Source organism: Pomacea canaliculata, linkage group LG2 (genome assembly GCF_003073045.1).
Source record: "Pomacea canaliculata isolate SZHN2017 linkage group LG2, ASM307304v1, whole genome shotgun sequence".
NCBI lineage: Eukaryota > Metazoa > Mollusca > Gastropoda > Architaenioglossa > Ampullariidae > Pomacea > Pomacea canaliculata.
The window spans coordinates 23,457,852-23,482,934 of NC_037591.1; the positions used below are offsets into that span (position 1 = coordinate 23,457,852).

The 25,083-nt window shown below is 40.7% G+C and overlaps 1 protein-coding gene across 3 annotated transcripts in view; it reads right to left on the reverse strand.

Annotated features, from left to right (window-relative positions):
* Nucleotides 1–424: 424 nt before the first annotated feature.
* The window catches only part of LOC112556680, a 38,758-nt gene continuing 14,099 nt past the window's right edge, over nucleotides 425–25,083 (reverse strand). The window contains exons 2-10 of one of the 3 annotated variants that reach the window (XM_025225901.1): nucleotides 10,004–10,111; nucleotides 7,341–7,664; nucleotides 5,945–6,072; nucleotides 5,504–5,678; nucleotides 4,557–4,811; nucleotides 3,110–3,262; nucleotides 2,882–2,971; nucleotides 1,939–2,004; nucleotides 425–705 (exon numbers count right to left, since the gene is read on the reverse strand). In XM_025225901.1, the coding sequence (XP_025081686.1) occupies nucleotides 635–705; nucleotides 1,939–2,004; nucleotides 2,882–2,971; nucleotides 3,110–3,262; nucleotides 4,557–4,811; nucleotides 5,504–5,678; nucleotides 5,945–6,072; nucleotides 7,341–7,664; nucleotides 10,004–10,076 (1,335 nt within the window). In that variant the 5' untranslated portion in view covers nucleotides 10,077–10,111 and the 3' untranslated portion in view covers nucleotides 425–634. Of the gene's footprint in view, nucleotides 706–1,938; nucleotides 2,005–2,881; nucleotides 2,972–3,109; nucleotides 3,263–4,556; nucleotides 4,812–5,503; nucleotides 5,679–5,944; nucleotides 6,073–7,340; nucleotides 7,665–10,003; nucleotides 10,395–25,083 lie in introns of those variants that run through there. The other 2 variants (XM_025225900.1, XM_025225903.1) reach the window with 2 other exon arrangements.

A 25,083-nucleotide genomic window follows, 5' to 3' on the forward strand; every position in this document is an offset into this window, starting at 1 on the left:
TCACTGCTCCCTCCTTCCATCTTTCTACGTCTACAGTCACATTCTCTCAGCTACAAAGCACGTCTTCCTGCTGCTGTCGTCTGCTGCAGCAAGTATTATCCTCGTAACCTACTTCTTGTCTCGACGAGCAGCTTTGATTCTTGGCCTGTGGTGAGTGGCTCACCCTGACCTTGGCGCGATCACGTGGTCCAGTCGTAGTCAGTGTGGAAATCTTCAGATCATGATCCTAACATTAAAGTCAAGCATTATCCATGTCTCTTGTATGTGTATGACAGTCACAATGTTTTACACTAACTTCCCGAGACGCAGGATTTACAGAATCAAGCTGTGTTTACTGAAGTTCATCACCATTTTGCTACAAAGTAAAGTTCAGAGAGCAACAACGAAACACAAGATAAATATTGCATTGACGCTTCAAGAAAAATTTTTCAAATATAAAACATGTATTTCAAAACTAGTGAGCCATACAAATATATATTTTTATTTACATCTTTTCAACATAAAACTGTGTTAGAATCATGAACAAGGGTTTTCAGTAGTATTATATTAGTGGCCCATAGGTTTCTGGTCACTGAGAGTGTTGTCGTTTGGAATTATATGTCTGGAATCTACAATCGACTTTTAGCGAAGCAGATTATTTTAACCGGTTCTTTAACCGTGCCTTATCCACGACAGCATAGGTAGCGTCCATGTTCTCAGCAAGATCTGAAAAAAAAATAAAACAATCTCAAAATACTTTTTAATCTTTGGAATGGAACGCAGCTTCGAACAAATAATAATATTTAATTTTATTTTAAAATATAAAAGTAGTCCCTTGATCTTGCCGTCGTAGGGAACTGAGGCCCACTATTGTGTCGGCCAGATTGTGTGACTGAGTCCGTGTCCTCTACCTTGCTACATTTCCTTCACCAACCCATAAGGGCTTGGCTACCCACTCCCCACCCGAGTCAACATCAGTTTGTAGTTCGCTGGTGCTGTCCGGCATCAAATCAACATCATCTGCAAAGAGTATTTTTGTTACATAGTGGCCTTCCCCCAGCCTAACTGGTAGGAAGTGTGGTGGTCTTGAGGAGTTTTCGGTTTTCGCGGAATATTTTTCACATAAATGCTAAATAGCACTGGAGACAAAGGACGGCCTTGACGAACGCCAACCGGCATCAGAAAGGTTATTAAGAAGTACTGAGCTCCTGGATTATCTGTACAGTGCTTCAATAGTTTGAATGAGACTTTCTTCTCATTAATTTTTGCATCACGTGCCACAGGGTTTCGTGCTAGATTTTATCAAAAGCCTTCCTGAAGTTAATAAGGCAGTAACGATCCCTGTCGTGCTACAGATGTTTCCGATCACGATGAGACTGTTGAAAATCTTCTCAATTGTGTTCCTGTCTGCTCTGAAGCTGGATTATTCTCTTCCTAGCATCTCTTCAGTCACAGTTGTGAGTCGTTTTTAAATCACTTTCAACATAGACTTGCTCGGATAGCTAAGTAGGCTTATTCCTAAGTCGTTCTGATATACTCATTCATCTTATTATAAACAGGCTAACATTCAGTTTGGAAGATTTGACGACTGAATTGTGCAAGAGACGTTTACAACGTGAGTGACAACATTAATAGAAGACAAAATAAAAATGACAGACTCCCTAGAAGTATGCTATTTACTGTCGTGTGAAATAAACACCAAATCAAAATAAACGTTTACAAAGATAAAACTGTGCGCATGTTTATCTTGTGCTGACATTTGGTGCAAGAAAAGTAACTGTGATGATGTAATCAATTTGAACATTGTGTTAGAGTGGTGTACCTACTAGAGTGTTCGTTACAGGCTTACTGACAGGTAGTGCTACAGAAAAAGTGTCGGCAGAAATGTTCAAGTTTTAGTAAACATGATCAGACTCATGACATTTCTCCAGAATTCACAAATAAACAAGAACACGCTACCGTTGCTCTGGTTTGTCCGCAGATCAGCACATCCTCCATACAGGACGTTGACATGGTCCTCGAAGTCTGCAAAAGGGGAGAGAAGCAATAAACGTCTTATCGGAAGCTATTTTTGGCTTCTTACACTCATTTTAGAATAAATAGATACTTATCTTATATGTTACTATGTCCTACGGTATTGGTGCAAACAGTACATCATATCATTCAGTAAAACAAGAAGTAGACAAAGAAAAGTCCGTTTCGTTCTATTTTCATGTTTAACAGACTTGCTTGCGTCTTAGTTTGACTCAAATGTTATTGTCACCGTTGTCGAAAACAGAAAATAGATTTCAATAAGATATACAATTTTTAAAATAGGTGTCGAACGGATTTTTCGTATCTGTTTTAATTTGGGAAAACCAACAGAACAAAACATCATGTAATATCTGAACGCTTTTAGCAGATGTCTAGTCTGCACTGGCGGTTCAGTGGCTCAAGGGTTAAAGCCTGTCTAATACAGTGACAGTTGGCTGTCTTGGGTACAGCTCTCGTCTAGGTGTTCTGAATGTGGGATCATTTACAATGTTGGCTGTGTTGCCCTGACAGCCTTAAACTCTGAATCGGAGTAAAAAAACACTGATTTCCCCACACCCCCTCCCAGTCTTCACTGTTTAAAGACAAACAGGAAAGTATTCCCAGCTGTGGGACATCTAATAATAAGTCAACCCCAAACTTCCCCAAAATTCAACACCCCCCCCAAAAAAAAAACAAACCCAAACAAAACAAAAAGAAAACTACCAGATGTCACAGTTTTCATTTCTTCAAACACACCGTAAACTGAATTCAACGTCTTTCAGCCATTAGCATTCGACATTACTCATCGGCATAATTTGTTTCACCGTTTCATCAGGTCCTCATCTTTTGCTTGGGGTCACTTTAACACTTGAGCGTCGCATTTGTTTACCTTGACCGTCTTTTGTCGGAGCAGAGGGCGCTGTGTCATTAACGGGTTTTTCCTCTCTGTCCCTTCCCTTCAAGTTCATTCGTCCTCGATCTGTAAAACACATTTTAATTATTTAAATGTTGTAAAATAGACATAAGCAAACAGATCAACCCTACATCAGAACTTTCGTTGGAAAAATGCGCACCAGTCATGTCATATGCCGTGACACACGTCTAACATTTACTACACCTTGCTGCTTTCCTCTTCGTCTTCTGGTGATGCAGACGACCAGAATGGCCACAACAGTTATCACCAGAACTGCACCAACAGCTCCGAGGATTACCAATAACATGGGAAAACCTTGAGAGCTTGCTGATGCATCACCGCCTGTAGGTGAAGTACCTAATAAGTAAATATCTATTAGATATATGTTTTATTTTATTATTATTATTAATATTAATAATAATAGGTTAACATTCATTGTAATCAACATACGATCACCAAATCTTTAAACCAAGAGTATGTTTATTAAGTACTGCGACCAAAGAAGACGTTTACGGAGGCTGTACTATAATAACTGTTTGTTTAGTATTGATGTACAAGGGAGAGAACTGACATATACTGGCATCAGGCAAAGGTCTAGTTGGAAAGACCGTAACCCAACCATGTTGCAAGGTGTTCTGTTTGAGAATTTTACACATTCACATATACACATACACTCTGGATTGCTACTTGGGAAAGAGGGATACAGTGCACGACAGAACAATTATTTTCGGGGAAACAAACGAGTACTGTGTGAGTTGATATTATTTGATAGTTATATTATAATTATTATTTTTTTAGACAACATCTCTAATTGTGGAAAGTATAGCAATACCGATAATATGTTGCGGTATATGCGATAACATGATCGTGCTGAAATCAGTAGTTCGCCAAAGAAATAATTTTGCAATGTAACTTTTTTTAAAATAAATTGATACACTTAATCATGTGACATAAATGGAGGAGGAATTGGTTGCCGAGCCAACAACAAAGGCTATATCACGGCAAGGCAGGCAGCCCTGTAAACAGATGTCACGTGCAAAGAAAGAACACCATGCCCGAGACGAGAGCTGAACCCAGGACAGCCAACCCTCACTGTATTGGTGATGAGAGGTGTTAACCATTGCGCCGCAGGACCGTCAAACACATACATGGAGAGAAGTAGATCACAGTCAGTGTAAGGCAGAATAAAACATAGCGAAGGCATGTCTGATAAAGAAAGCACAATACAGTTATTGTTGATTTTTTTTTAAAGATATACGTATTGCAGCATTATTTGTGTTAGAATAAACAACAGTGAGGTTATTTCTGTTAGAAACACAATGCGAGCATTGTTGAGTTTGTTAATAGATAATGCGTACTGCGATATTCTTTATGTTAGTAAATTATCAGCAAAGTCTCCAGGGTGTTGCCATAATAGAGGCTGTTCGCACTAGTTTTAATACAGAGTTTGATATTATCCGTGGTTTGATGTGTCCGCTGTGTGTCTTGGAACGAGCTACCTGAGGATTCTTTTAACAAAAGGATAGTCTTGCCGTTACTAATAAACAGTGTTTTTATTATTCATGGGCGTTCACTTTTGCTAATCGAAGTTTACAATTTTAGGAATCATATTACAATCTTTCACGTGTAAACAAAATAAACAAAAACTTACTGGCCACAGTCTGTGTCACTGTTAGTGAGTAGAGTAAGACTCTGTACGTGTCATTGCGCCACACTAGCAGACACGTAAAGTTTGAGCCGTTGTTCTCCAGCCTTACGTTCTCAATTTCTAGAGTGTCACTCTTATATCCATCCCATAATACTAGACCAGGTGGAGTTCCAGTTCTGTTTGTCTCGCATTGGCATCTGAGGCTTTTCCCTTCTTCTATCACCTCCGGACATGTCGTGGACAGATATCCGGGTGTCTCTGCAGAAATTAGTCCCAAAGTAAAATATTTGAGAAAGGTAAAGCTACCTGTAGAGCGAGAAACTTTGTAAGTGGCTCAGCAGGTGTAGGCCAGAGCATAAAGATGGCACCACCTTCGTCTTTCCCTGGTAAACAGATCCCCATTCGCTGCTGGGTGTGAAGAGCGACAGGTCACCATTTGGTGATGGGCGGACAGGAGGAGTATTTTCTTTGCTCGTCTTCGCGAACATCAAACCTTCTACTGTCCTCTTTGGAGTCGTGCGTGCTGACTACATAGCTACGGAGTTTTCATTAAAAAATCTTCTCACTGACCACAGGACTACAGAACCCTCGAAAAATAATTTTCTTACTAAGCACATGGATACAGGACCTTCATAATGTTATCGAAGATGAAATATGTAGCAGTGAGTAAAACCAGATTAGTTGGAGAAGAAACTAGGTCAGTATTCGAATTAATGGAGATTTTAGATGCTCACATGAGACAGAAATACAGCAAGCGGCATTCATAAAGGAAACGATATGCAAATACAATGTAGTCCACGAACATGCAAACATACACGTCTATGCAGTGTAAACACTTGTATAGAGGAAGTTGCTAGTTTGTGTGTAAAGATTACAATACTATCCCATAATGATTTGCTTAAAAACTGTAATCACACTGGAAAATCTTGACAAAAATAATCTGCACAGACCTACGGTTATTGTACTTGAATATCCCTGTATCTGAAAAGTGTCAGCAGAGATGGTGTAGTTGTATATTCCTTCATCGCGCGGTAAAGGCTGTGAGAAGGAGCAGGTCCAGTTCTCCAAGTACTCGCGTCCAGTCTGGTTGCTGAGTTCAGTAGTTTCTGCATAGGATACATTTTGCTGCAAAAATATTAATTCCGTCTTAAAACTTTTAGGTGTTGGGTGAGGTGTCATGATCTGGTCAGTGAAATACATATTGCAACATAAGAATACACAGACAGCCACATATTCATGCAGGCAAAACAAGTTCACACTTGCACATTTACTCGCATGAAAAGAATAATGTCTGGAAAGGCACGCACGCACTCGAGCGTGTACATAGAGTGCAGTGAATAAAGCTTATTATTTGGCATACTCAAATACTTAAAACTAAAAGGAGTTAATACTTGTATATTATTCTGCTTCCAGATACATCTGTAAGTGCCATCAGAGGAGTAGGCGTTTGTCACTCGACAGATGCCAGTCACAGTGAAACCGTCGCTGGTTATGCTGCAGTTCTCGAGCTTTGGGTGGCCTGCAACGACAGATGCGAGACTAGAAAACATTTTAGCCCAGCTGTCTGTCTGTCTGTCTGTCTGTCTGTCTGTCTGTCTGTCTGTCTGTCTGTCTGTCTGTCTGTCTGTCTGTCTGTCTGTCTGTCTGTCTGTCTGTCTGTCTGTCTGTCTGTCTGTCTGTCCAAGTCCATAGCGTTTTATGCGAAGCAAGAAGAAATTACTGTGTCAGTGGTCATGAACGTCAAAGACCAGAAGGGTGGATTTTTTTCTAACGATTGGGTAAAGGTGAGTGCAAGGTTCTAGTTTATAAAATTCATGTTCTTTACCCTCTTACATTCTCGAAATATACATATATAATTAACATCATCATGCACAGAGAGAGATCAACAACACAGACGTCTGATAGCACATGGATAAGTCTATGTTGTAAAAGCTGGAAATATATTTCTATTTAGCCAGTGTGTGTGTGTGTGGTTTGTAGGCGTCTCGAGAACAGATGAGGAGTATTCACGCAGAACTTGAGAAACTTCATAAGAGCTATATTGATAACCTAAGCATAAAAATATCTTTTTAAAAATATTTATGAAAACCGTAAAAACTACTTGTGTATATGATATCATGAGTGCCACGGTTAAAGATGTCCTTATTCTTTTGTAAAAGGTTTCATGTGATTATACTTGTAAAGATGGCCTTGTACAAGAAATTACGGGATTGGTGCCACTGTTGACCATGATCATTAATTTTGTGTGTAGCATCAGCAGTCCACAATTCTTCCAGGACTGGGTTGGTATTTCGTAAAGATTGCGGGAGAACATGCACCCTGAGATATATATATATCCACGCATACTTGAATTTTGTTCTTTATTTTCCTGTTATAACGCCTTGGCGTTTCATTAATTTTTTGACAGTGAAAGGGATAAAAAAAAATATTACACAAACAAAACAGGGTTAATAAATCAACATGATCACAAAAAACGCCAGTAAAACCAAATTAACCGTAAAGTATCAAGAGATATTAAGTTTTGCAATAATAAACTGAAAAAGAGCCTAAAAAGCAATGACACTTACATATTTAAGCATTTCTTGATCAATTTTAATGTGTATGATCAGTTCTACACTTCCAGGTGTTTTAGTTTCACCTAACATCAGCATCTGATCATCTCACAAAAGATCTCAAGCTGAATATTTTATTATTTCATAGACACAAGACTAGTCCAAGTCAGTCTAGTAATATTAGAGAACAATTACCCGATGTGATTTAATGAAACTGGACAAACCAAAAACTTACTTTTAATGATAAGGTGACATTCTGAATCGGGCTGAAGCCGAGTCCCATCATGACAAAGAAGAGACTGATTTTTATAGTTGCGATGGTCTCTCCATATTGTCATGTGACTCTCTGTGAGACTTGCTGATCTGCTGAAGTTGTGTACCTGGTTAGGATAATGAACTTGGCAGCTGCCGTTCTTGTAACAGACTCCTATCTCAACATAACTACCACCTAAACTCCATCTGACCTCAGCATTGCGAGGAATGTTTGTACAAGTGAAGGTTGCAGGTGAATCTTCAAACACGAAGATTGTCTCGTTGTGGCAGCCACGTATCGGAAAACCTGAAAAGACCGAAACATGTCATGAAAATGAATCATGTCACAAAAAATTGTGCTCATCTACAACCACTCTCAGTGGTGGTGGTGGTTGCGACTTACCAGGGTGAAATATTTTCATATATTTTATATATTTATATAAATATATAATGAGATTTCAATCCGTTTAATGAGTTTTATCTCCCTTTATCAGCACTGGTCATAAGCGCAAGTTCGACTGTAAGGCTGTCTCTTTTTGCACATTTGTCAATCAGTATATAAACACGGTATATTAAGTCGGCACTTTCTAGTATGCTAGTAATCTTGTCCTTATACTGGAAGAGCTGCCAATGATATCTGCACCTTACAGTTTATTAATAGATCGTTACAGGCAATATACTACCAATGCTCTGGCTTCAATTCAGGTATGATACTTTTAAGATTATTTTTCTGTATCGGTCTGTTCACTGGATTTCCAACTTTCACTTCTAACTTTAATCAGACTTTTTCAGTGCCATCGATCAATTACCTACTAATATCAATTATAGATAGGCAGCCATCCACTACTTAGTAACCAGATTAAATGTATGCGTACTGTTTTCACGTTAACTCCAATCTGTGTGACAAGTGTGTGTGTGTAACTGAGAGACTTACTGTTTACTTAAAGACAAACCTGAACGGATTGCGTTTTTTTTTGTTTGTTTGTTGTTGCTGTTGTTGTTGTTGTTGTTGTTTGTTTTGTTTTTTTTGCAGATATCAGTAGACAGGGCCGTGCTTAGGGGCAGGCGGACGAGGCATCTGCCTAGGGCCCCGCGCTTTTGATTGATATGGTAACTAGGCATATGGAAGTGTAGTCAGCCGTATCATATTCTCGCTGGACGCGCTTGGAGACGGAAGGCTGCTGGACACCGAGGATTTATCGCGCATGAACGTTCGTGCATTGAGCTATTGCTGGATTTATGTGAGGGCCCCGCACATGCCCTTTGCCTCGGGCCCCGCGGGGGCTAAGAACGGGCCTGTCAGTAGATATAGGAGATATAAACCTAACCTATAAATTTCAACCTTCAAAACCCATCTGTTAATTAATTATCCACAACGATTCGCACCTGGGATCAACGAGCGCTGATAACAGTGTACTAAGTCACGTTGGTACATCATTCACAACATTACCTGCAGTCAACACCACACAGTGTACTACGTCACGTGGGTACACCGTTCACATTGCTGACAGTCAACACCAATCAGAGAGAGAGAGAGAGAATGAGCGACAGTTGGGATTATTCAGTGCTGACAGTCTTCATTTCTCGTGGTTCTGAACAACTGCAACTTTAGCACGAGAAATGCAGACTTTCAACATCTGAATAATAATCTGAAAAACTGTCGCTCTGACTGGTGTTGAAGGCTGGTAATGTTGTGAATGGTGTACCAACGTGACGTAGTACACTGTTAGCGGCGCTCTTTGATCCGAGGTGCGAAACGTGTACTTTTCTAGCGAATAATTAATTAAACGATCGGTTTTGGAGGCTGAAATTTACAGGTTAGATTTATATCACCTATATCTACTGATATCTGCAGAAACTATTCAGGTTGGTCTTTAAGTGTGCGATCATCAAGGAGCAAGAGCCAGAGCTTCATTTCTCAAATTTACGGTAACATCCAAGCCAGATAATACGAATGTTGACAATGTTTCAGTTCTTGAAAATAGCAGCCAGAAGGTGTCTTCTGTAGATTGCTTTGTTTATCAACATCCTTTGGTTATAAGCACTTAAAGATTTGGTCCAAAGGGCAAGACTTGAAGTAGAGAGCATGGTGATTGTTAAGAAACATCATCCTTTTCTCTGCTTGTGAATACAAAACTAACTCAGAGATATTTAGTTATGGAGTGAAAACTTGATATGTCTTGTAGTTTTTCCGATACAAAATTACATATGCTAGTGATGCCTGCGGTGTATTCATTCCTTCAATAGTGATTTCTGTGATGTATAGTCTGAACGTACATTCTGAGAGCGTGCACGTGAAGCAGCTGCTTACACTGTATTCAATTTTCTACCACTTGTGATCGCATTACAATTGTTCTCATTAATTTTAAAATCACTATCGTCATAACATCATCAACCCCGTTATCAACGCCGTCTTGCAAGTAACACACACACGCCTGCCCTTAATTTATTTGAGTATAAAAGCAGTGCTGTTCCTATCTCTCACTCCCTCACCTAGTAATTAGCAGGTCTGATTTAACATGTTTATTTACTCATGGTTTGTGTATACTGTGCAGCATAACTTCCAAATGGATATCAACAGGACGCTGAAAAATATTTTAAAAAATGAGAATACCAGGAAATTTAATAGTGAGGGTAAAAACTTGCCGTGAGATCCATAAAGCAGGAACATCACCACCAGGATCTGATAGCTCCCATCGTTAGCGACAGTTGTGCACATCAGCGTATCGCGCGATGACTGACGGTGTTGTGACCCTCGTTCAAGTGCTACAACGGAAATATCACTTCCGTGATTACAGACACTCTCGTGGTGAGGTCGCTAACCAGCTTTCATCGAATCTGACTTGACTCATTGTCTTTCTCTTCTCAGCCTTCCACCTAATGTTTCAAACCAACACACACACACTTGCCAACACACTCTCACTTTCCCACTACTTGTTGCCCCTTGACATGAATAGTGGAATCAATAAGATGGTCAATGGTTCTACTCATATTTATGAATATATTAACATTAAGCTGAGCAGCACAATTCAGGAATAAGATGCAGGATCTTGATATTTGGTAACACTGCCGATTGTGTGGTCCAGCGGTCACAATATGTACAGCCAGACCACCCACTAACAGGAATGGTGACGGGAGAGATACGTCCGAGGGCATCCTGCTTGTAGTCGAGGAAACGACAACACCCATCCTTCATCCTTCATCAGAGGCCGCTTGCATCAAAGTGACACACGTACGCGGCTCTGTTTCTAACACTATGTGTCTGTCTTCGTTTTAAAGCAGATTACTAGCATTTTCAACCATTAAGCCCCTCACCTTACCGTACACAACTGTCAGACTGAAGAACTACTACTACTATCGGTAATAAAGTTTTATTAATATCAGTAAGAATTGTTGTTATTCTCATTGCTAATAAGAAAAAGGTTTTGGGGAATGCAGAACACGCAATTGTATCGAGACAAAATGTGAACTTTATTAAATTACCGTACATTTCGGTCTATTGAATACACCTGTATATCAGCCTCAGCCACTACTTTTTTTTTAAATCTCTACTTTCTTCACTAATGAGCCGAACTGGTTTATAGGCCACGACTTCTACAACTTGTAAACTGCATCGTAATCATCTCGTCTCGTTTTCCTCATGATGAGGGTGTGTGCTTCAGCAACTATCTGAATACTTCAGTTGTACGCGGCTTTGATTTAAAAATGTAAACAGTTAACACTGTAACAAAATGAACACTTAGCAGCTTAGCATGGAGCTCATCGAAATTTTAATCGGAATCTGAAAAATCCTCAAAAATCTGTAAAGAAGCCGCGGGTTTGAAGATGTTTACCGCGTGTAGATTGTGAACATCAAGTACTGAAGAAATAAATAGTATCAGATGCAGTGAATACCACAACAACATCATGAAATGTTCTCACTATTCTACTAACAAGCCCTGCACAGTACTCTGCCACCAGGAAGATCGCGTTGCACGAACCATTTTGCTTTTGCTATTTATTCAGCACAGAAAGGGTGAATGTAAATAAATACCAATAAACAAACAAAACAAGAGCTTTCATGCAGTGTCCCAAAGCAGGAAATGTACACATGGTAGACTTGTGATATCAGGATGCGTGTAGAGCCTGTCTAATGGGTGTGGACAAGAGGGTTGTGTATTGAAACGATGCAGGAATATCTGTTTTTCTATGTGCTTGTACTTTGAACCCAGGATGTGCAAACGAATGACTAAAGTGGATGGTGCGATTCTAGTCCAGATAAAAGAACGCCAGACACTAAGGGATACATTTTCATAAATCTCGCCAGTGTTTTAATCATCGCAATTTTAGACAGAAGTATTATGTACAAAAATATCGTATGATTTCGGCACATTAGAAACAAAAGATGGACATGATTTCAATACTTTAAAGATAATTATTTCGATATAATCTCTTCCGTCATCTTTGTAAAATCAATGTGAAATTAACAACAGCACAAATTATGATTAGTAATCTCACTCTCACACACTCAAAATAGCCCCTACTAGAGCCAGTAGTTTCACAAGTTACATGTGTGCAAAGATTTTAATTTTAAGAGGTTCATCTTATACCTGCCAAAGAAACAGCTGCGCAGTTATCTTCTATGAAATGCTGTAGAAGTTTTCTGTATTACAGCTTGTAGACACAACTTTAGGTAGCACTGTGTGAGATCACGTGTGTTTGTAAGATTTTACCTATTCCTGCTTTTCTTACTTGCGCAGTATACCTCGATATCGCTTCCCCTCGCTGTACAATGATAAGGGGACCTAAACAACGGAAATCGCATTAGCTTCCCCGGGTTACTTCCCCTCATGTCATCGGGTGCAAGTCAGTCCAGTCAGTGTGACATGAAACTAATTGTAAAGTAAAACGTCCCTTGTGCTGTTTATTACGAATTCTTCTTTACTGCTTGCTTAAGGTGACCAGACGTTTCGGGGGCGAAAGCGGGACACATGCCGATGATGGTGTCGTCACCGTCAAAGAACGCCGAAAAAAGTGATTTTTAAAGACAACCGGGACATTTGATGGACTTGCCAGAAAGCCAGAAAGCGGGACATTGGGCGTCTCGCCCGATGATCAGGCGGGACACGAGGTCAAAAGCGGGACTGTCCCGCCTAAAGCGGGACGTCTGGTCACCTTAACTTGCTTTATGTATTCACTGTAAATGTATAATAAACATAGAATATATCGCGTAGTTAATATTCTCGTTTTTTGACTTTCTCCTTAGTCTAATCTATAATTAGGATTACCAGTATTAATAAACTCACTAAAGTTTCCACTTAGTAAGACATTCGTTGATTACCTTGGGACACACATTATGTGTATCATAAATGCTGCTCTGTTTGAAAAGATTTCTCTTTGAAATAAATAACAATACACCCCAATAAAGGGAAAGAAATCTTAACAGACGATTAAGGGGATCGTTTTTTTTTCTATGCGAGTTCTTTCCCTTTGACTAGCGTTCGGTACTAGGTTGCTCGGTCCCATCTTGGCTGATCGAGCTCCCAGTTTGGGAAAACTTATAATTTGTTACTTTACCTTTATCCCTTTTTGAAATCATCCCACTAAGGCTTTCAGGAAGGGCTGTGGGGGTACGGAAGCAGAATTTTTGATTTGTTGGTTGGTTTGTTGGTTGGCTGTTTGGTTAGTCGGTTGGTTGGATAGGAAAGTGCTTGGATATAAAGTAGCTGAATGTGTAGCAAGAAACTACTTCCTGGAGCATGGAGATGGAAGGAGTACCTGGCTTCCGAGAGAAAACACCGACGGCTGAACGTGCTGACAATATGTGAGAGGGATACGATACATAAGGTGTTATTCAATATGGATTAATATATAAAACTGTATGATCTTTGAATTCAAATAGAGTCAAACATTTATATATTTATTTTAGCTCGTCTGAGAAGGGGAGACTATTCACTACTATATTCAGTTTGATCGGTGCATGTCTCTCCCTTTACCGAAAGGTAATTTATCTGTGGGAAAAGAACTGGTACTTTCCAAATTTCTGGTTTTCTAGATAAACTATTATTTTCTCAACCTCCTATTTAGGTAAGACTAATGTAAACTGTATTTGTCTGATCTGATCTTGAAATTAACTGTAAATTGTTGACAGAGGACATCGTGTTCCAAGTCAAGTTCGTACTTATAATCACTAGTGGATATACAATATGTCTTTAACTATAATAAAGCAATAAAAAAGACTTTTATCTGTTAGATCCGTTTTATGACTGGACTTGTGGTGTGGACAGGAACATTTACAGCCCGGATCATAGTTTTTCAATGATTTGCTCACGCTGGAGAGCTTCTTGCTACATATCTTTCATCTCATCTGGCAATCTGTAGGCAACAATTTTGCATGTTAATGTTGCCTTCTTTCTTGTCTTTGTTGTCTTTTTTTCTGTAAAGCGCCATGAGCCTGTCGATAGGACCGGGATACTGCGCTATAGAAGTTGACTCTATCATTATTATTAAAATCAAATAATGTCAATTAGCGTTCTTCCAATATCAAGAATACTCATTTCTACAAACGTATTTTTGATGTAAGAACAAATCTCAATTGAATCCATCCGCTCCCCTCCGTCTCCACCTCTGTTAAAGTGGCGCCACACTTGAATTGCTCTCAACTAAAGGGCGGCAACATGGTAACCACCTGACCCCAGCGGCTGGAGGTGAGGTTTGTGAGCTTTGAAGTGCACTAACCAAAGAAATGTATTTGCGGTGTACAGGAGGGGCGTAGTGAGAATGTTGAAGTTTTTATTGGGGAATAAGTGCATATCTCTTGGGTGGATGATGTGTGTGGGTGCAGTGTGCAAACAAGCATTTCAATATGTGACCATATAAGTGTGAAGTTGTGTAAACATACTCACACACTTACATCTATGTTTTAGACTCATGAATTTCAAGCTGCTGTACATATACAGAAAAATTAATTCAACCGTTGTTTATTTCAACGGTAATTCCACTTTGTTGAGTTTTTCTATCATGGTATTAAGCAGATTTTCACATTTTTGCTGCGGAGATGTACTTGATAACTAAAAATATAACATGTTATATCATTTCATATCTATTCCTCTCACTTTCGTCGTTTGGTCTTTCCTTCCTTTCGGCGTGCAAGTTACCTGTCTCCCCTGTGAATAGGGAATTCATATGTTTACTTGCATTCTTAAACCCTTGTTTGTGATACACATCTACAGGATATGTAAAAGTAGGTGGTATATAAATATCTGTATAAATAATTATGTTGCATGAGACATATACGTGATAATAATAATAAGAAGAAGAAAGGTGTGATTTATAGAGTGCCTGATGACTCTCGTGAACAGCATGCATTCAGCTTGAGACAAAGACAAGCCGTGGACAGCAGAGGAAGAACGGAAGATAAACAACAGTACTGACACATAACAAAAGACAACAACAAAACGGAAAGCATGATTGATATAAGTATCCGTGGAGATATTATGTGTTATATAAATAATTGTCAAAGTAGTGTGATAAATAAAGTGCAAATATATCTACAAAAGTGGGGAGTGGAATGCGGTGACTATCCATGAAATTTATTGTACACAGTTTCGACATTTTGATGAATGTAGACTATTTGCACAACGAAAATTAGTCCCACCGCGCCCAAGGAAATACGAGCCCCTTTGTGTGCTATCTTGAATCTGTTGATCGAAGCTGTTGACATCTCTTTACTTAGAATGTTTGCTCTGCTGGGTCGTCCGGCGGGTGGGTCACAGGGCAGCCGCACTTTACGCAGGGCAGGTCACGGCAAGAGTACACTCATTGATCGCAGACAAATAGCCTGTCAACCTTCTCTCTCTCTTCATAAGCCCGCCTCCTTGGCTAAAGTGCACTCATCGACCTTTGCTGACGAGTAGGTCGACAAAGGACAGGACAACTGAGGCGCGGTGCTTGTTTTGATGGACGTTGACAAAGGTTTTGGTTTAATAACACCGTGGGTTCGTTTCCTGGCGACAGCGGGCTTTTAATTTAATGAGCTTCGTTTTCTCATTCTTTTCTCAGGTCATAATTTTTAAGCGCCCCTGACTGGCACACACACACAACAAACAAAACAAAACCTAAATAAGCAAACCACCAAACATCTATTTATGGGGCAAAAGAAAAGAGTCGCTCTTAATTGACGTGCAAACTAACTATGATTTCAGTTCCCAGTGTAATATTCAAGGAGTCTTTCCTTTTTTTTCCCCCTTTATAAAACGTTCCCCGAAATCTGTTTATTATTTCTAACACATTTCTTAAAGGCAGTCATGCATTTCCTGACAGCACCGCATGCTCTCCAACCGCAAGCAGCAAAAAAACTGAAGAGGACCAGGATGTAGAATATTCTGTAGAGAACCCTGCGTCATATGTAGAGCATCCAATAGATCGTCCTGCAGATGGTAGAGCATCCTGTACAAGAAACTACACATGACCTGCTGATGTAGCGCATAAATCGGTGTCATTGTGGCGTAGGAGGATGCTCGCTTTGGGGTGGTGGTGGTGGTGGTTGGGGTTGGGGGAGGGAAAACGATGCTGAGACTGAACGACAAGGATTAACATTTTTTTAGGGGGACGGCTACTCCCTTCGCTGTTGTTGTTTGCTGCTGCAAAATATTAAAGCCTACAGGTAAGCCCCATATCCAGAAACGGATCCTCGCTATATAAAGGTCAGTTTCCTGGATGATTATCTATCAGGTAAAAAAATGTTTATTTTTATTTTTTTATTTTTTTTTACTCCTTGCCTGTTGTGTTTGCTTGCCGATTGACGTAGTCAGTGTTATTTCCTAATGCACTCTAACGTCTTGCCTTCTCAGCCCTCGGCAGCCAGCCAAGGCTACCGTTTCTCAAGGGCAGAAAGGTCTCCATTCGCTCCCCTTTCCTACCACGACTGGTAAAGTGGCGCCACGCTTGGCTGAGTCTCAACTACTGGGTGGTAACATTGTAACCACGTGACGCCAGTGAGGTTAGTGAGTTCAACTCACGCCGATGCCTACTTTAAGACAGCTATACTGACGTCTTTATTAGTATTGCAGACGCAGACACTGTACTCATGCAATCGAGAAGAGGACAGGTGTGACGTAGCGAGGTCTGTGCTCGGTAGAAACAAAAGTGCAGAGCAAGTCGGAGCGCACTAAAATGTCGAAGTGCCATCATCGATAGCATGAGAGTGTTATAACATTTTTTTTTTTAATTGTCAACGAGGCATGATCATAAAGCCTGAAAAACAAATTTGACACTTTGGCAACAAGCCAAGAAGAATATGCACTACGGAAGTTATGTTATCATTGGAATTTTAAACATGGGGCTTTGAAGTCGAGGAACGAGGCGATGTCGGCACAGTCATTTCATTCAGATGGTCCGTGAAGATACTAAGGAGATATTTCTTGGTTCTCAATGCGCAATTATAATTCTCGACACTAAGACGCATGCATGCACGCATACAGGGTGGGGTAGGGAGGTCAGATAGCCGAGGATTAGTAGCGGAGGCGTCCGAACTGAGAGGCGCACCGGTTCGATACCCGTGCAGCGCATCACAGTTTTTGCTGTCGACCCAGTTGGCGGAAATAGATATCTGACACCGCCCTCATGTAAAGCTGGCCCCGAGAAAAGTGAGGTCTCTGGGTCACGGGATGACCTTTACGCATTCAGACACCATATAACTAAAGAGCAATTAACATAAGCGCCAAAGTTTCTGGAGGGCACGCACGCATCTCTTTCCCTTGCAATGCGACCAGAAGCACCCCACACCCCATCTCCAGACTCCCTCCGCTAGAGTTCACGCGCCACACATATACGCTCGTGCTCGCTGAAAATAATACTCAGACAAGCACTCATGCATGCAAGCGGTGTTCTCCAGATGATGCACATGCGACCTAGACCTTGACAAAACCTTGAAGTGACCCTTCCTCCCGAATCCCACCCTCGATCTATCATTAGGCTGACCAAGCCACGGGCTCCACAGAATGCAGGCAAAAACTATTTTTGTCTTTTTTTAAAAAAAAAAAAAATACCTTCTTGCACGCTTGGCCATACCCGTGCACATGGACGGACTGTGGGTGTGGCCCGAGTACAGTTAGTGACCCCGTTTTGGCTACAGTAGGGCACCAAGGTGACGGGAGGCTGCAGGTAGTCGACAGGAACATCTACCTCGGCCAATCGCCTGATGTACACCTGTGCACAGCCCCACTTACCTCAAGCCGGAAGAGCTGAGCGCTGGCAGCTGTTACTCATCTTGGTACCTGCGTCCTCTCCATCCGTCTCTCTTTTGCTCTACTTCTTTCACCCATTATATTTTAGAAAATTTTTATTTCATTCTTTATAGATTTATACAATAATAATAATAGAGCGTATCCCACCAATAAATAAATTTTATACATACATCTATGCATACACGAAGACAGTATTACTGAGAAACAAACGCACACGCGCACGAACGAGTGCTAACTCCCTACAACATCATACGTGTGAATCAGCCATGAAAAATGAGAGCTTTACTTGGCTGAAGTGAGAAGATAAGGTTTTCACCATGTGTAGTAAAAAAAAAAAAATACTATTGCTTTCTCTCTCTCTCCCTCTGTTGTTGTTTTCCTTTTTTTCTTTTTTTAATATTATGATTCTCAGTCCACCGTTTAGATGCGTGATTTACCATTCCTACAAAACGAACTTTTTAAGCACTACCTGGAAGACATTTTGCTGCCTTTACCTCAAATTTTCTGGGTTTTTAATATTAAATGTAATATTTTCTCAAGCCGTCAATTGTTATTTTTAGTTTTTGTTGAGACAGTGTTGACTTCATCTTGACATCACTGTCTGAGAATCCTTTCCAAGAGGTTTTAAACAATCTTTTTATAAAAAAAAAAAAGCAAGGGAGATAGACATTTTAGGGTTGAATAATAGATGCTGAGGTCACTCACCAAGTCTCAACCCGTTGTGCACTATTTCTCGAAAGCCGCCTACTGACCCGACCTCGTGATGTAGCAGGCATTGTTTGACAAGACAGGCGATCATGGAGGACTTGTTCCATAAACTCTCGGGGATTTAGTTTTTATTTTTGTTGTTTGCTTAACAGCTCATGAATCTCATGTCTGCATTTCACACCACGTACGCAAATAGGTGGGCAGATCACCGAGCTGCTTTATGTAGAATGAATTGCTGGCAGGCAAAGTTTATAGTCTGTTGTGCAATTTTTTATTATTATTATTTTTTTTTTTTGCTTTCTTACCAAATGAGTGTATGAAATGAAGTAAACGACTTTTGCAAAATCAGAAATTAGAGAAACATATTTATGTTAAGAATACTGTTACAACATTGTTTATGCTCGATTTTCTGTTGTCCGCAGACGCCATGAGTTCAGTTGATGGGTAAGTAAAGTCTGACCCGGCCGCCATATTGCGTGGCACGTGATCGACCTCCTACACTACAGCTGGGACCTTCATTTAATTCATTAGGACTTCGAAATGAGGTTCAAGTATTCAGGCAATGGATTCATCGTGTCTCTGTCATTGTGTCTCACACTCCCACACGCACAGGGACAGGCGGTGGGGCGGGGGAGACTATCGAATGTTAATCTTGCTCGGTTACCTCCCCGTGCAGATTACCACGACAATGGCGGCGACACCCTGCCCCGTTTCGGTAGGTAGGCTGATTGTAAAGTTCTGGCGGTTACACACCTGATTAAAATGCGCTTCGGCTTGCAGATACCGACATTAACGACGAGGCATTATGTATGGCCGCAGTTTCAACCCGGATCTCCATTGGAAATGGTGTTCGCGCTCCATTTAGGTGAGCGGAGGGTTTTAACACCGGCCTTGAAACCGTCTGTTGCTGCACGCATGGGGTCGTGTGCAAGTCTTTAGGCGGATGGCTGCATATATATTGCTGTTTTTCACATGCGACACTGCGAGAGTCACGTGGGTCGTGCTCCTAGTTGCAACACTGGCACGTCTGAGCTTGTACACAAACGCACCTGCACTAGGGATTCCCCCAGGTGATGTTCATTCATTTCATCTATCGTAGAGCTCGTTAGGTTTCTCTCCTGAAGGTCCGCGCGTAGGGCCTGCAGGTCATTCACTCGGTTGCACTAAAAACAGTTTTCTACAGAGTACACTTCCCAAAGGCCACCATCTGCATTTAAAGTCTGAAAAAACAAGCGGCCCCATTACGCCAGACTTGTCAAGAACGGTTTTCAAACGCTTGGTGCGGAAAAAGCAAAAGTCCACAAGGGACCAGTCACACAACATGTTTATAAAGCTTAAAATAATTGTAAGGAAGCAATTTTTTCCAAACTCGCTCTAAAGTCATTTAAAAGCGTTTAAGAAAGGTTTTTAAAACTGGATTTCTCTTCTAAATTTAAAACAACTCGGAATTGTTTTTTTATCACAATCAATTGTGTGTAAAAACTCAAAGTGTTTAAAGAAAACAAGAGATCCTATAATGAAATGAAACGACGACAAAGTCCTTCAACGGCTTCGATTTCAGAAAACTTTTATCGCTAGAATTATTGAAGAGATCACTATGAGGACTGATGACAGCATATTGATATTTATGAAATAAATTGTAGTTGGATGTGATTTCAATGATCCTCAATTGACAATCTTGTGAAATTTTGCAAGCTGTGTAGTAAAAGCTATATACACTATTGTACATTGTCATGAAAGTTCGTGTCCCACCGTCCCCACTGTGCATGCCATGTCGACCACATATAGAAACAGTATTTGCTGTGCTAGTCTTGAATTCGACGAGTAAACCATTCAATAGTTAGAAGTGTGCAGCTAGCTCAGAGCTGCAGACTGATTTCTCAAGAAAATTCTACATCTTCTAAAGAAAAAAACCCCATCAAATTAAAATAAAATAATTTTTAAAATGTCTGGAGCTTTTCAACTGCCCCTCGAAGATAGTGTTAAAAGATTCTTTGTCCGTCTTCAGCCATCCGATCATGATGTAGTGACAGTGGTAAAAGTCGCCACCAATGAAAATACATCGGTGTGTGGTGCAGCATGCGTCTGTGGTGTCCGCACCTGCCGCATCATTCCACGCATGCGTACTTCAGACAGATTTTGACAGGGTATGTATGCAGTGATGGGTGTGTCGGGGAGACTAGGAATAGAAGGGGGAAAGGGTAGACAGGGTGCTAATCCACCTGGGGGCCGGAGCTCTAAGAGAGCAGCTGCAAGAATATGGGGCGCGATCACGTTGCACGAGCGAGCAAGTTATTCTACATTCAACACCAGCAGTTATTAAAGAGTTCGGGGTGGAAAGACCAAAAAGAAGAGAAGAAAGGAGATAAGCTTTGCCCGTTCCCTGACCTGTAGGCACAATAACTGGTTTTTTAAAAAAGCAGTGGGAAGTGTCAGATTGAATAATGATCTTTTTTGCAGATTCGAATGCACAAACACAATACAAGGCGCGCGAAAACACTCTGGGTGTGTGTGTGTGAGAGAGATAGAGAGAAAGAAGGGGGAGAAAGAGAGTACTACATTTTCCAAAAGATCTCCCACCGTCAACTTCTGTTTTGTATGACCCTGCTTGAGTTACAAACGCCTTACCACCCAGTCACAATGTTTGGAATTCTTTTCACCTTTTTTTCCCCCTTTGAACTTTATTCACATTGGAAGCCCTTAAATCCGGCCTCAAGCCTCATCTCTTTGATAAATATCTTGTGTGCTACACTCCTCTCTACTCAGTTCTCCTTCTATGCACTTATTTTGCTCACGATTAAGTTTTTTGTATGGTTGACCTTTGCTTTGCTTGTAATCTTTTATGTGCAGTGCATGGAGCTCGCATCTAGACCGTGAAATGTTTTTTACAAAAAATTGTTGTTGTTGTTGTTGTTGTTGTTTAGGGCTGAGTGCCTATGGACGCATGGTTATTCCCCTTTCTCTTCTTCATTGTGGAATGTCAGGCGCATGTGATCAAGGGATTCATTATATCCACCTCTACTATAAACATTTTAATGCAAATGACACTGATTACAATTTGAGCCCTGCGCATGTGTCCTGCGTCTGTTGCTTCAAAGACTAACCTGAGACAACATAAGTAAGCTAGCTGCTGACAGACTAAACTTCTGGTCTCTAGAGGATGCCTTCTCTACCACCGAGGTACAGAGAAGTAGACGCTTGGAAGAACCGCGTCTTTCTCCAACATATTCAGTGCTAGGTTTTGTTATCGTTCTGAACGCAGAGATGCAATATTCTGAAGATGATACCGCAGACAAAGAGTACAGTTTGATATTGATAAATGTGTCAGGTGAATGTACTTAACGTTCGCTGTGTGACCTGTGATTCACGTGCAGGAGATATCATCAAAGTACTTCTTTATCTTGATATTGTTATTCACACTTTTTACAGAACTAGTTTTTTCGCTTTTGCTGCTGTTTATAGTAAGGTCGTGCTATATCTAGAAACACTGACACTTTAAATAGACGTTGTAATCTCTCACGAGCAGTTGATAACTTACTTATCAGCAATAAGAGCAAAATAAAGCACACAATCTCTGAGAACAACCTTTGTCTTCTCCTCTAGCGCTTGTATTTACTACCTGTGATATACAGCCATATGTACTCTAAGAATTAAATATACCCTATCAGATATATCAGCAACACTTCAAAATATATTATTAGCTATCATATCGTGAGCTCTAAGGATAACGGCTCATTTTAAGATTAAAAAATGATAATGACAGAAACCAACCGCTAACACAACCTTGCCTGAGGTTGTACGTTCAAAAATAATCCATTCTGAATTAAGAACTTAACAGCTGTCTGGTTAAAGTTTTTCTAATTATTTTATAAATTCATAACGAAAGAAAGAGTTCCTGCTGTTTATGCAGATAGCAATGACTTAATAACTCTGTGTGTGTGAGAGAGAGAGAGACAGTTTGCACGAGCGCGAATTACTGAGGTAATGAAGGCAGTCGGTAAAGCGAAGAATGACTGAGACAAGAAAAAATTCTCAAGACTTTTTAAAAAAGAAATTTAGTCTGAACATAAATCAGCAATGCTGTGCTGGTATTTCTGTTTTCGTCTTTCTGTCTTCTCTAATTGAATTTTTTTTTTCTTAGTATACATTTGTTTCTTCGACTTCCCTCGTCCCTGCTCCAACTTGACAGGCACAGCCAAGACCACGCCTCTATTGCATGCTGCAGTCAGCCGATGTTATTGTATTATTCTTGGTGTTGGTCGGTTGGTCTGTCCGGTGCACGTTCATACTCAGGGGGAGGCAGCAACGAATTAAAAGTGGAAACAATAGAAATAGTTTACATCCGTGCGTTCGTGATTGTCTGCATGCGCGCGCAGACTTGTTGATCAAGTGACACGCTCTAGGCGGCAAAAAACAAACAAAAACCAACAGCCTCAAAAAGTAAAACGAGCCTGCGCAGTTTTATACATGCTTGAAGATATTTCCGTGTGATATGTCTCTCAGCTTCTGTCATGTGATTGTCGAGGCGTTTTTTATTTACCTTTGTCCCTTTTTTAACTTTTATTACCTTTGGCTTGTAAACAGTTTGCCACAAGGCTGTCAGGAGGTGATAAATCTATCCTTTAAACATTTTAGCCAGTTGATCCCACAGTCTGGCTTACTGTCTTTGTGCAAGAATATCAACACAAAAGTGTTTTGTTGTTTGAAATGTAATATTGAGCGTTTTTTTAAAAAAGGAGTTTTCGCCTTTGAACGGTCTGAAACTAGAAATAAACTCGTGCTCGGTGGGACGGGAGAGTGGGCGACACCTAAGGTTCATGCGAGACAAATTTATGGAGGTTAAAGTGCTTCTGCCCAAGAGACTGTTAGGAGGACGTGCACTTTTAGCGCCTGATTGGCCCTCGTTTTCCTGCTTCGAGCAAAACAAACACGGCTTCGTCATTTCTAGCTGTCTCCGGGGTTAAAAAAAAAAAAAGGAGAATGTTTTAGTATACATGGGTGTGTTTGTCACACTCGTCTCCTTTCAAACATTTCCGCATGCACTGTCTTGTGTGAAGACTTGTGGAATAAAGATCCACTAGTTTAAACAGAACACCAACAGTAGATTTTCCTTGTATGTTTGTTTTGCTGTTTCTACCATATCATCAAAGGATATGATAGCATGTAGTTTATCATTCATTTGTTCTTTCTTTTCTGAGTGAGCAGTTGGGAGGGTGGATGAGTGAGCAGGTGGGAGGGTGAACGACAGATTGTGTTAGTGTGAAAGAGAGAACGTGTATGCGCGCGCAATGGCTTATCTTTGAATGCTCTTGCACACTCGCAAGTATACTTTATTCCCTCGAACGTTAACTCGTGAATAGTTTTCACCTGAGTGTACATTACCAACCGTGCTCGAATGTACTTGAGAGTCCTCGAGTGTGCAGCGCACGAGCATGCTGTTACTGACTCATTGAGCACTCTGATCACTCAAACCCTCTGTGGCTGTAGCCAACAGTGTTAAAACAGCTACTTAGTTACCACCAATGCTACCTCCAACGAAAGCAAACACACACATATATCTCTCGGCTTCACTTCAACGTTCTTAGTGATGGCGTATTTGACGACAACTGTAACGATTAAAGAACAAACGATAACGGAATCAGCCGGTAGACAACAGAGAGGGAGAAAACAATGTTCTAGGGGCCGGGAACATACCAGGTTCGATGTCATTTTACTGTTATTGCGGTCCTTTTGTTAACATGTCTTTTATAAAATAAATGGCTAAATGTAACCATAGCTACCAGCCTTGTTAAATTGAAAACTGCAATTACAGCTCGGCTTAACTCCCTTTTTCTCACCTGCTATCACTCCTTTCTCCCCCCGTCCTCTCCTTTTTCATGTACTTGAAACCTCTCCTTTCTATCCTACGCTCTTGTCTTTCTTCTCTCGTTTTTTCGTTCACGTAACGACCACTTTTACCACCAACACCAACACCAACACCACCACCACCACCACTACCACCACAAAAATGCCGTTCTTGTTATCTAACCGTCCAACGGCAGCTGCCCCAACCTACACCGCATTTCCGCGAACAAGAAATGTGTTGCGGCCTCGGGAGAGGTGGGAAGGGATGGGAGGGTGGGGGTGTGGAGGGCGGGGACACCTGCGGGAGCCAACTGGCGCAGACGTCGCAGCTTAGTCCGTTTCCCAAGGTCACTGGCGATGGGGTCATCTGCACTTGTGGGGCGACTTCGCGGACACCCGTGTTTGTCAAGACGCCTACTTGTCGAACTGGCGATATGATCAGGGGATTGTGTATTTAGAGTAAATGTCGGGCAGGGACTGTACTCAATAGCTTCTTCTGTTTGTATCCCTTCTGTCGAAACTAGTGCAAACACCTACCTACGCTGCACTTTTTTTCCCCTGTAAGATGCATTAGTTACCAAAAAGAAACTTGTAACTGCGGGATTTATTTCAACTCATAAAGGAAAATTATTTACCAATCCAAGTGTAAATAATTTTTCTCTCACCTAACACTCTTAAAATTTCGTTGCTTTCAGTGCCAACGAGAATAGCAACCGAGGTAATGAGTGATTATTTTAATTCAATTCCTAAAAGGTCTGAATTCATTTTCCAACTGAGAAAAAAAAAATGACAATGATTTAGTTTATTGGCTTTCTTCTTCGCAATTTGTAGGTGCTTCATATCTACTCATTATTTTATATCTGATCTTTAATGCGGTTAACTGCATTCTCGTTACAGGCACAGATCGTAACCGAGTTGACATTTAGTAAGAACCTTTTTTTTTATTTG